The following is a 12,713-nucleotide window of genomic DNA, read 5'->3' on the forward strand; positions in this document are numbered from 1 at the left end:
TTCCACAAATTCCAGGAAAAATCACGTGGTATTGAACACGATTATCAACGGTAAATCACAGACGCTCCTCTACGATTTTGTTTTTGCGGAGAGTGGGCGGCTGTACACAGGCTAAGTAGCTTGTGGAATCTCACAATCAAACCTTGGATACTAATACATCAGTGAAACGTTGGACCACCTGAGCATCAAACCAGGTAAATACTGCCTCAGTCAAATTGACAGGATGGATCACAAAGCAACCCAAGACAAAATAAGAAAAAAGGGGTTTAATTTCAAACGGCGAAGAGCACAACTACACAGACAAAAGTTCAACCTGGATACCAAAGTGGCATAGGACTGAATCTTAATAACTCCAGCGTTCGAAATTATTCATACACAAATATCAAGTGAAGAATTGAAAGAAAAAAAAAGGTACATCCCTAAATTAACTATCAGACCAGTTTCAAAAAAAGTCCATTTCGACACAACCATAAAATACAAGTTCATTATTTATGATATTGAAACAAAAACATCTGGTAACATGGCAGAAATTTGTCAACTTTCCGCTATAGATCAGTCAGGCTTACACTGCTTCAACGAGTACATACTACCTTTCAAGGATGTGGATATCCATGCATCAAGAGTTAACGGGTTAAGTGTCCGAAAAGTCAATGGTATTAGGACTCTGCACAAAGAAAGTCAACCAGTCGTTTCGGGTTCACTGGAAAAGGCCCTTGACAATTTTGTGACGTACTTGGAGAAGCAGTCCAATGGCCTTGTTAGTGATAACAACGTTTCCACGGTATTAATTGGGTACAACTCCCCAGTGTTCGATACTCCAACCCTTCCTCGCCAAGCTAGAAAAAGCTTTCTTCCCTCAACGTCTTTTTCGATGACTGTCTTCCTATTAGTCTTCCTATTATGAAGAACTTGGTTAATCGTAAACATCCCTTGCTTTAGAACCAAAACTATTGTATTCCTGCTCTGGAATCATGAGTTAAAACTATAAAAACTTAAAACTGTGGGATATTTCGTTCGGATCTACCGAACTTCGTCAGCCACTTGTACAATGCAAATTTGCATGTTAAGAAGGGTTATATAATGGTCTCGAGAGGGCTAAAATGGTGTCATAGATGCTGGCTAATTCGAAACTATTGTCTCTGTTCAAAGACGGCTTACGTAATCTTATCTCAATTGCCTCCCTTGCTTTGTTTATTAAATGGCTCTGTGGTGAAATTAAATCAACAGTCTAATTTTCAATGCCTTCTCGGTAGACCATTTCATGCCCACGACTCAATGGAAGATGTAAAGGCTCTAAGGAAAATTGTTTTTTGAGTCGGGTCTTGAAATATCTGAAGAAATGTTAACAGAAACCATGTCAACAACACAGCATGCATTTGATGATTTGAAGTACCTCGATCATCGGTTCGAACTCCTACAAACTTTCCATCCAACGAACACTGAATTTCCCATCAAACAGCAAATGACTGAAAAAATCGCTGGAAGTGGTATTCCCTATCAAGACCTAAGAAACGTTTTCGAGAAGTTCGGAGTGAAAGGGCTGGTAGGCGCCTTGTCTCTGCCACCGTCTTCATCTACGAGCAAAACCCCACGAGTGGAAAAACAACCCGCATTTTAACCAAAATCGTTGAACCCTTCAAAGCAGCAAAAAAGAAAACAACATCAAACACAATGCCAGAAGTATGACAGCCCTTAGATCGGAAGTTAGCAGTAAGTCATCGACACCATAATTCTGCGATGGGTTCTGTCCGATGTCGACACCGCGGCAAAATGAGTGCGCATGCTCCACTTCGAACACATTTGATTCATTTGATTCGAGTCTTTGAGCTCTTTGTTTTTGAGTTTATTCGGCGGTGAAGGAAAAGTTCTATTGGACCTTTTGATGATCAAGATCTCCCGCTCAACATGGACTCGACAGAAAAACTAAACAGTAGTTCCGAGTTGTTTCCAACGAGAAAGTCAAAAGAGGTAAGCTTATTTTAGGCATGAAATATTTATTTGTTTATGTCGTTTCCATGGAAGTTATCTTTGCCAAACCATGTTTGCTCGTGTTTCGGTCACACCCGTCACCGTTGAAGACCTAAAAGTTGTAAATTTTAAACTAATAACATTTTTCGTTTACTGTTTTTCGCCTAAGGGCAATTCCTCTAAAAACGCGGAGGGTTTTGACAAAACAGAAGTTTTAACCTCTGACATGTGCTACGAGAGCCATGGATTTTTCTGTGACCTGGTTCTCCACAGCAAGAGCAATGGTTAGTATGGTCATGATGGTGATGCTCTTTCTTTTCCAGCTCTGTGTTGCTTTGCACGACACACCAGGTTGTGGTATGATTAAATTTAATTGATCTCTAGATTTCTGTTGATTTCATTGTCCCAGTCATCTGACCTGAAGAAATCTTGTGGAAAGTGTTGATATCTGGCTGGCTGTCATTTTGACTGTCATTACTTTCAAGATGTGAGCAACTGTTTTTATCTGCATTGTTAGACAAAACCTCTTATTAAGGGAGTCAGTTAAGTTGTTTAGTTTTTTTATAAAGGGATCTTTACAAATAGAGCACAGATTTCCATGTTTTTTTCAAGTATCTTAAGTGACATCTGTGCATGAAAATGACCAAATGATAATAATATTATTGTTTTACTTTGATCAGTTTCCTGTTGTTTCTTAAACATGTCATTTATTCTTATTGCAGTGCTTGAGTCTAAAATTCTTCCTGGTGTGTGTGTGCTGATCTGGTCAAACCATGCATGGCAAGCAACATTCCAGATTGTTTTCAGAGATTGTGATGAGGATTTCAGCGTTGAATATTTTATTGGTTTTATGATGAAAAAAGCCAGGGTTGTTATTCATCTCTCATTTTTTCCTGCATGAGATCCTGCATGATGACAACAGTATTACAGCAAATTAAACATCACAGATGTGAGCATGTCAGTGATTAATACAAGATGGTTTCCAAACAACTCTTCAAAATTGTCTAGAAAAGGGACGATAATTATTTACTTGCCACACCTTCTAAGTCAATGTTTGAACAAGCAAATATAATTTGGTTTTTTAATTCAAGTAAACTGTTTTACTTTCATTAATACAGCTGTATGTTATTTTAGTCTTTCTCTTGCTGAGCATGGGTTTGGATATTAAGTTCTGAGAATGCTCCTACTTGTAATAGTCTTAATAATGAATATACGGTACTTACAACAATAAAATTAGAGAGATACTTGAGTTACTGTATATTGTGTTTTGTGGTAACACATACCATAGTAGTTGTTGTGGTTGTTGTTGTTGAAAAGGAATCAGATAGAGTCATTGTGGGTCCAGATAGAGCCATTGTGGGTCTATCATTGGGTAGTGAAACTGAATCAGTTGTGCATAATAAAATGTTAGAGTATGAAGCAGAATGCCTCTAGTTTTGCTGGATGTATGATTACATTCCTCTCTCAGTATCTTTACACACAGTGCAAAATTTAGGCTGGATTTTTGCTGGTGCAATGCATGCAAAAGTGAAATCAGTATTTTCCAAACACATGCAGGTGAATGGTTTCTTATTTCACTATCATGATTCACATGTCTCCCCACCCTCATCCCAGCAAGGTCTACAAGGTGATTGACAAAGCTGGAGAAAAAAATTACAGTTACCAGCCAGCTGCAGGAAAAATACTGGAAAAATATTTTCAACGATGGACCACTACCAAACTCCAAGTAAAAGGGAAACATCAAGTAGCATTGGAGTCAAATTTATACTTAGTTTCAAAACTTTTTTGCGATCCTCTCTTAAAATTAAGACATATTTTCTTTCTTTTATTGCCTCGCTCTTGTAAAAGTAACTAGTGTTGTAAAATATGAGAATGGAGGGCAGGTAAGTGACTTATCCAAGTTGCCGAATGAGTGGGATGCGGGCATGAAAAGAACTTAAGCTTATTCTCACTTTCAAATGATTCCAATGAAAAAAACAGACGATTTTCTCATTCAACAGGAGCAACATAAGCCATCTTCGCAGAAGGAATTATCATTGTGCCCTTGCAAAGATGTTTACCCGTCGTTTTCCTTCTCAGTGCACAGTTTCCCCCCCCCCCCCCCCCCCAGAGGTTTACCAATGCAGAGACCATTGCGACCAATAACATTACGAACTTCGTCCTTTTGATCTAGCGCTCGAATGCAAGGTAAAATTCTCCTGGTTTGAACTATAGTTTTTTGGTTTGAAAAGACACACGGAAGATTAGTCTTTCAGGAAGCTCTCTTCAAAATTTAAACCTTATCAAAGTAGTGTTGTCCTTATCATCGCAAAATGAAAACAAACACAGAGAATTTAAATTGCCGCCATTTTGCCGCGCTGTTGTTTCTATTGCAAATTTAATTGGTACCAGTCCCTCGTGCGTGGCTCAAGCCTGCGCACTCATTTTGCCGCGGTGTCTCCGATGTCTCCGATGTCGACTCGTAACGTGAGCATGCGCAGTACCATATCTTGAAGAAATTCTAATTTAATGACGTCACAAAAAAGACGTTTCTTTTTTTTTTTTAAAACGCGTATTCCACGCGTTTTAAACGGTGAATTTGTTTGAAAATTGGCACATGGGTAGCTTTTATTTGTTTCTCACCTTTGGTTAAAAATCGTTAATTTCTCTACATAAATTAGTGCAATAAAGGTCAAAACAAAAACATCACGAATAGCTCCAATGTGTATGTACAGATTTTCTTGTCACCTTTTCAGATGAAAGTAGACAGATGTCTTCTCGGTTGGGCTAAAAACAATGAAAATTCACTGTTCTATTTTTTTCCAAAGGACTATATTTGTAAAATCAAGGGTTAAGAATAAGACACGATTTCGTTGCCATAGTAACGTACTTCTGCGTGAAAATGTAAAATATAAAAGCCTAATGATTGCTTAATAAATGCTGTAAGTTTCGTTTAAACCAAACCACTTTAAAGGCAAAATGTCCTAATGTATGATGCAAAACTCCACCTTAAGTGTTAAAATCACAATAAGGTAATTCGTGAAAAGAATTTACATTTTCTCACCCAACGCGTTGTTAAACTTTTCCATTTATTTGACGTTACCGCTACTTTTAATTATATGAGTAGATTGCCGTACCTATACTCGGCAGTCTTGAAAAGAAGGAAACATTTCAACTACAAAGTTAAACAAGTGAAATGAACTGATCCTACCAAATCGACTTCGCAAGATGGCGGTTGTCCATTTTGTGTCACACTGTCCAAATTAAGGAAGCCCTCTGTGTAGTTGAAAAGGCAAGCCTTCATAATTTCTCTGTCTTCATCGTTGTCACAAGATGTTCTACGAACATGTGAAGCATGAATGCCAACCAAAAATAGCGGCAACAAACAAACAAAACAAAGCTGATGAGAATAGGAAGATTTTCCGCGCATGGTTGTCCCGTTGATCTGGAAAAATAATTTGTTTTGAAAATTTATTACAAAAGAACAAAGATTCTCCCGTAGGTGATTTGTAATAAAACTACATTGCTGGCATTGCAATATTATTGTGAGGAAGTGTGACCACACACAGCACCAGCTGATCTGTCCCGCGCGAGTTGAGATTCCCCGTTAGATTTTTTTTTCCATTGGCCTTGAAATGCTCTTGAGGGAAGCGGTGAGTTGATTACAGATTTACATATTTGAGTGATCATGCTTAGATATTTTTTTCATTTGCGTGGGGGTAAAGAATAGTTCTCGATGCCACAGATCGTCGACGGGAATATATCCATCAAGTTTCCCGAAACAGTACTGTGAGAAGTCACTTTATCGTAAAACCATATGTTCATGGGCACCTACGAGCTACTGGAATACAAAAGTATTAGATTAGCTTCATACACAGCTTATTGTGAACATTATAGTGGGTTAAAATTTGTCCAGGGGTAGATTTAGTGTTTTGGTGATTCCACGAATAAAGGCACTCAAGTTCTTTCTCTTCGCGTTTATCTACCACCATTTTAGCACAAACGGGCTGCTTATTCTCGGTAGTGTGACATTAGGCCCGAATGGAGAGGAAGAGCAAGCGTATCGACGATTTTTTTGAAAGAAGGGATCTACGGCAAAGTCTTGATTTTACGAAGTTTGACACAATGTCAATTCAGGACCCAGATTAAAAACACAATATAGCTCCCCAGTGAGTTCTAGAAGCTCAATAGGTACAGCATCCGAGCGGTGTTAGGGAGGACGTTGGTTCGAATCCTGCCTAAGACCGTTACCAAGCAACTTGTATCGTATCCTTCCCACGTGGCCATTACACCTTTCCATCATTCATGTATTTGTAAGTGGTTATTCCTCAAACAATAAGGTTTTCACGATGATAAGTTTTGATTTATTGTAAGTAAGGTTGTGCTACTGCATTTATGTGGGTAGTTTTCATCATGATAGTCCAGCTGTTAAGGTAATTCCCTTGAAAATGACGTACTATCCAGATTTCTTTCAAACCTGGCACAATTGATATTCATACACAGGACATAAACAAAATGCAATAAAAAGATGGGTCACCCACTTGTTTTCGCGTTGTATGCCCTTTATTCTAAGTGTTTTTTACCGAATTACGCGAGAAGCGTTCGAAACTAGATCAACCGGAAAAATTGTTTCATGTAGAAAAAGCTACTGAGTATTACTGAAAACTTTAACCTACTTGTTTGTCCGGGCTATAATCTTTTAGCAAAAGTGATTTCAAATTTTTCAATCTTGCAAAGAAATGTAAGCAAATTGGACCGCTAGAGTCGTCACCTTGCACTCAGTGCCGGGTTCCAAATGCAGTTTCACGTCATTTATATAATTATACTACAACGTCTACTATTCAACCTTTTTTCTCCTTAAAATATGTTATCCGTGTACCTATTACGAGTAAATAAAATTATTAACAATGGGGGGTCACCGTGCTCGTTTCTTCGCAACACTATGATAATGGATGGCAAAGAGGCAATTTCGGCTTCAAAATGATCATTTTCCGCGAAAGGAACTGGGGCAAGTTCCAAAACAACACCTTCTTAACCGAGCAGAGTCCTCATGATTGCTCTTAAAAGCCTTAACCCTTACCTCTCTTCAGATGGCCGGGATGAAACTCCGCCATCTCCGAAGTCGCAATGTTATGCGCAGTATGAGATGCGCGGTGCAAAACAAGGGAATCGCCTTCCAGGTTAAGCCCGAAAAATGGCAAAATCGTTCACTTTTTGATAAAAGCATGAAACTTGGCAGGATGATGCAATTATAGCTACTGATCGTTTTCTGATATAGGGCCAGCGAAGAAACGCCCTTTTAAGAGGATAAATGGGCGTGGCCAAATTCACATGATTCTAGCCAGCATGAAAACGAGGCTGAAATAAAACAATTGTTTTTTCAGGTAAGCTTTTAGTTTTCACAATAAACAGTCCTTGGTAATTATCAGAGTAATAAAAGCATCTTTATTGCATAACATTTTCAAAAATGTATGTCACGTGGTCTATCATGAGACTGCTAGGAAACATACAGACTATGAGAAGCAGTAAGTTATAGAATATTTCAGTTAAAAAACTTCATGCAAGTGATAGAATATTTAAACTAAAAGAAACTTGATCCATTCAAGACTTACTATTTTATATAGATACTATTTTTTAGTATATAATTAAGTCAAAAATCAAGCAAAATGTATTTTTAAATACTTCCGTAGCTCATAGAATATTTAAAATGTGGCTGTCACGGATATATCTGTAAAAGAAAAATACATTTAATTTAACGTAAATGGCTAATATTTAACCCATTTGTATTTATCTTATAGCTTTAATGCACTCTTAATTTTCTCTTCCTCCAAATCTCTCTCCCTTGTCACTTAAAGGGGTGCTACACACACCCGCCTGGTATGTTAGCTACGCCATGCTGATGAGGCCCAAAGGGCCGAAACAGCTGTCCATGGCTGCTAATTGACCGGGTGAAATGGTTGTGCGCATGCGTGATGTGTTGGCCACACCGGGGACCACACCTGGTTGGTGTTAGCGTGTGTCACCTTGCCTTCATTATTGTTTAAAACCATCATGTTTTTTCGGCTCCAGTCCCCCATCATCATCCAATATGGCGGCGATAATCTCGGGCTGCGATGGGAAGACCTTAGACAGCAATGACCAGAACCAAGGTTGCTGACCAGCGGTTTTCGTTAAAACAATGGTTAGCTGGGGGTGCTCAGTCTCGCGGGCTCAGAAAACCTGGTTGTGGTCATTATTATTTAAGGTTTTCCGCTTCGATGGCCCAACTGAAAAAATATCCTCATTTGTGGATCGCCTATTACAGCCCATTGCTCAAAAGCAAAAATCGTATCTCAAAGATACTATTCATTTTATCAATGTTATAGAGAAAACAAAGGTGTCACACAACAACCATTTTGGCTTCTATGGATATAACCAGCTTGCACATAAATATCCCACAAGAGGAGGGCATAAGAACAGTATGTAGAACATACGACGACTTCTACAATAGTAATACTCCTGTCTCCACACGTTTTCTGGAACAAATGCTTAGCATCATTCTCTAAGAAAACTCTTGAGTTTAGCGGAGAAAATTACCTCCAAGTTCACGGGACAGCCATGGGAGCAAAACTGGCAGTATCTTTTGCCAGCATTTTCATGGCAGAAATTGAAACAAAAATGCTGAGCCAGAGCAAAGTTAGACCAACAGCATGGAAATGTTTCACTAATGACGTTTTCTCGCTATGGGACGTAAACAAACAGGAAATCAACCTGTTCATTGCACAAGCTAACAACTTCCACCCAACTATAAAGTTTACAGCTGAAATTTCTGAAATCTCCTGAGAAGGAGATCACTTTCCTAGACACAAAATTATGCAAAGGAGAACGATTCGAAAAAGAATCGATTCTCGACATCAGAACATATCACAAGCCAACTGAAACCTTCCAATACACGCATTTTACCTCTTGTCACCCGTCTGGCACCAAGAAGGCTTTTATCTAAAGGAGAAGCTATTAGGGTCCTCAAAAACAACATTTGAGGAGGCACTATCTCGATTCAAAGCCCACCTTGAAGGGGGTGAAGACACGAGAACTCTTTCTGGGGTCATTTTTTTCTGGAAGACAGTCGGCACTTAAGCAAAAGCCAAAACCAGGGAGAAAATTCTACCATTTGTCACAACATACAACCCAGCAGTGTCGAATCTTCAAGCAATAATGACGCGCAACTGGAATTTTATTCAAAACCAGCCATTGCTGGCAAACATATTCAAGAAACCTCCTTTAATATCATCCAAGAGGGGTAAATCTCTCAAGGACATGCTCGTTAAGGCAAAGCTGTGAATTGAAGGTTTCCACCAACTCTCTTTCTTGCAGTCACGTGATAGACCATATGACACATTGAAAATTGAAGATGCTCTCATAATTATCAAGGACTGTTTACTGTAGAATTAGTATAAATTTGTAACTGCAAAAACACTGCTGGAGTCACTTGAATTAGTATATAGTGTAAATTGTAAACTCTCTTTCTCGCAGTCACATGATACACCACGTGACATACATTATTGAAAATGTTATGCAATAAAGGTGCCTTTATTGCTCTGATAATTACCAAGGACTGTTTATTGTGAAAACTAAAATTTTTACCTGAAACAACAATTGTTATTTCAGCCTCGTTTTCATGCTGGTTTGAATCATGTGAATTTGGCCACGCCTATTATTCTTTTAAAATGCGTTTCGTCGCTGGACCTATATCAGAAAATGATCAGTACCTATAATTGTATCATCCTACCAAGTTTCATGCTTTTATCAAAAAGCGAACGATTTTTGGCTTAAGAGCTGTGCTATGATGGGATGTTCACTTTTTACCAGAACTCTAGCGAAAACTTTTACTTTGTTGTTACACATCAGACCAAGTGTGACAGTCGAAACCTAGGTCTCCTTAGGTCATTTTAGGGCAAGGGGGTTTGGGTACAGAGATCTTAAGAGTCAAGCTTTGCATGGAAGGAAAAATGTTTTCGTGTAAGTCATTCTTTATAATTTGAAAAGACACGTAAATATTGAGTATGTTTCGCACTTGAGTTATTTTGTAAGGTCAATTTTAATTTTGAATCAAAGCCAATTTGATTCGACGTTTAATCGTTTAAAACTGAGTACTTGATTGCGAAACGACCACTATTTGTGAAACTAGATTTGGGAAAGGCAGATGCGTCCAAAATTCTAGGTGATTTACTATGCATAATCGCGTCTTTTCGGTGTGCTTTGGTGACATATCAGACGAACCATGGCTCGATATGAAGCCGAAGTGTACCAAAAAGGTTCGAATTACCATAATCAATTTCAGGCCAAAATCCGTCGATAGTTATAGTTACTGTAAAGTAACAAAACCTCTCTAACAAACGGAGTGATGCATTAAGAAGTTCACTTCGAATTTCAAACTCTTTTGTGTCAAGAATTGTTTTGAAATTCTCCAATCCGTTGATTCTGAATGTTTTAGAACTTGTGGGCAGCAGACATCACGAAGCTTGCCAACACTTCAGATCCGTGTTAATTTTGGCGGGAGGGTCTTACGCTTTTTACCACAGAAAAACACCATTCAGCCGGTAAATTTAACCAAAATTTTCTCTACTGTTTTGTTTTATTAGTGAAAGTTCCTTTAAATTCATCCTACAGTAACCTTGATTTCGCATAAAATCGGAGGTAAGTAAATTGATAACGAAGAATATTAGGTCAGCGGACTAGGCTCAAGTTCTTAGTTGGTGGTACGCAACCAATCTCTAGAAACACATAACAATGGTAAAATATATGATTGTTGTCGAAAGATCAAAAACAGCTAATGACACGTCTATTATTTTCATCCACCAACTTGGAACATGAAAAACACCTGTTGGCTAATTGCGCATTTGGGTGCGGTTAACCGCAGCATCGTACAAATCCCGAAGTTTTGTTTTAAAGATAAGAATTGTCACGACACTTGAATGGACTGCTATTCTCAGTAAAGTATTAAGTATGTTTCCCAACGTAAAAGGAATGTAAAAACCACGAATCTGTTTGATTCAAGTCTGCAACCTGGCAGTCCAATTGATGATATTCGACCGCCGAATATTATTGATCAGATTTTAAATCATATAATTTGTACGGAGCACTTATCAAGGATGATATATTGCAAAATTCAACGCGAGAAAGCTGGCTTTGAACGAGATGTACGATTGCTTAAACGACTTTTGAAAACGAAGGTCGAAGACAGGAAAATGGAAGTTATTCTAGCGGTTGAGCTGATCGCATATAAATGAATACTGAATACATCAACCGATTTATTGTCGTCACCCCACTCCATTTGCTCGAAATAAATTTGTCTACTGATCAAACACTACCACGGAAAAAACCTCATTACCAATAAAATAAACACATTACACATTAGTTTTATTCACTTGTTGTTTCGTATTAGAAAACTCACTCGTTCGCTGCGCTCACTCGTTCGTTTTCTGATACTACTCAACTCGTGAATAAAAATCGTTCGCGCACATTTTCATGAAATAAACAACAATCTCGCAAAGTAAAGATGCCTTCTTAATTCGATGATGTCTGGGGTCGCGCTTTATCTTTCAGGATTAGCTTGGACAAAATTCGGAAAGCTCAGGTACATCAGATACTGACGGGCGAATAAATCATGTGAATTTCCGATTAATGACGTTTCTAATCGCTCCCAAATGTATCTGACTGTTTGTTTGCATGCGGATTAATCGAGTCGAAATCCAACGTCAAACCGAACAAAGCTGCAAAGAAGTGACTATCCCACATGCATCCTGTTTGTGATGTAACAGGCCATCTAGGCAAGAGCCTGAACGGAAACTGCTATTTACTACTATAAGGACTGATCTCACTCCAAACAGAAACATTTGCCCAACCAGCAGTAACTCCGATCCGCGGCTCCGAACTCAACTGCGCACTAAAAGATGGGAATATTATTCTGCAGTGTCTGTACCAAAAACCCAAGTCAAGTCAGGTTTTTTCCCTCTTTGTTATCAAAAATGCGGCTGCACTTAGGAGGAGTTCTCCTTAGTAAAACAGAATTTGTTAGAGGACAAATGAAAGCCTTAACAACCACAGAGTATCATTCGGACTAGCATTCATTACTAAAGAAAAGATAGAGGCATACTTAAACCTGATGTGGTACCAACCTCAAAAATATGATGCTTGACTCTACCTCCCGAGCAACTGACAAAATAAAAGATGTGCACGTCCCTATCAAACAACAAAAATTGATCAAGAGCCAAACTCCCTTTGAATCAATTGGGAGAATATTTACTTTGATATTGAGTGCATTTGCATTTGCTATTGGCCATTTCAAATAGGCTATTATTCCATTAAAGCTGAAAATTATATTTCTTCTACTCTTAATGATAAAATTAGTTTATGTAAGTTTACGTCGAGTCGCGAACGAGGTCTGAAAAACCGTGCGTGCAACGAATGTTAATATCCTTGAGCTCTTTCATGCATTAATTTTAACACCATTGTTTACAAAGGTTTGACGTATGTAATTTGGAAAGGTAAATAACAAGCACTTACAGTTTGTCGATCATTTGGTGCATTTTCCAGCTGAGAGAGCAGCAATATTGAGGTATTAATCTGGGTTAGTATTCACGTTGTTGATGCATTTAAATACCTAATTTAAATAGGCTTTTTAAGATTCATTTTAAAAGAGCAAACCTTCATATTGAAATAACAACAATAAAGAGTGTGAAGACAGGATAAAAGTATAATTATATAACTCAATAATCATTTTGTTA

The 12,713-nt window shown here is 38.2% G+C and overlaps 2 protein-coding genes across 4 annotated transcripts in view; one reads left to right on the forward strand and one right to left on the reverse strand.

Annotated features, from left to right (window-relative positions):
* LOC138022392 (uncharacterized) overlaps positions 1-12,254 on the reverse strand; it is a 32,641-nt gene extending 20,387 nt beyond the window's left edge. Inside the window, exons 1-2 of the mRNA XM_068869514.1 lie at positions 12,105-12,254; positions 5,159-5,392 (exon numbers count right to left, since the gene is read on the reverse strand). Of these exons, the coding sequence (XP_068725615.1) occupies positions 5,159-5,377 (219 nt within the window). The 5' untranslated portion in view covers positions 5,378-5,392; positions 12,105-12,254. The remainder of the gene's footprint in view (positions 1-5,158; positions 5,393-12,104) is intronic.
* Positions 1,813-3,226, forward strand: LOC138019343 (uncharacterized). 3 transcript variants are annotated; one of them, XR_011126137.1, is made up of 3 exons: positions 1,813-1,968; positions 2,378-2,455; positions 2,691-3,226. XR_011126137.1 is itself a non-coding variant. In XM_068866093.1 (3 exons), exons 1-3 carry the CDS (start codon positions 1,906-1,908, stop codon positions 2,867-2,869), a joined length of 357 nt encoding a protein of 118 aa, XP_068722194.1. In that variant the 5' UTR covers positions 1,829-1,905; the 3' UTR covers positions 2,870-3,226. The 3 variants fall into 3 exon arrangements, 1 of the variants encoding a protein (XP_068722194.1); XM_068866093.1 differs by lacking the exon at positions 2,378-2,455 and adding an exon at positions 2,138-2,252 and having other exon boundaries at positions 1,829-1,968; XR_011126136.1 differs by lacking the exon at positions 2,378-2,455 and having other exon boundaries at positions 1,814-1,968.
* Positions 12,255-12,713: the final 459 nt, after the last annotated feature.

The sequence above is a fragment of the Montipora capricornis genome, chromosome 10, assembly GCF_036669925.1.
Source record: "Montipora capricornis isolate CH-2021 chromosome 10, ASM3666992v2, whole genome shotgun sequence".
NCBI classification, from domain to species: domain Eukaryota; kingdom Metazoa; phylum Cnidaria; class Anthozoa; order Scleractinia; family Acroporidae; genus Montipora; species Montipora capricornis.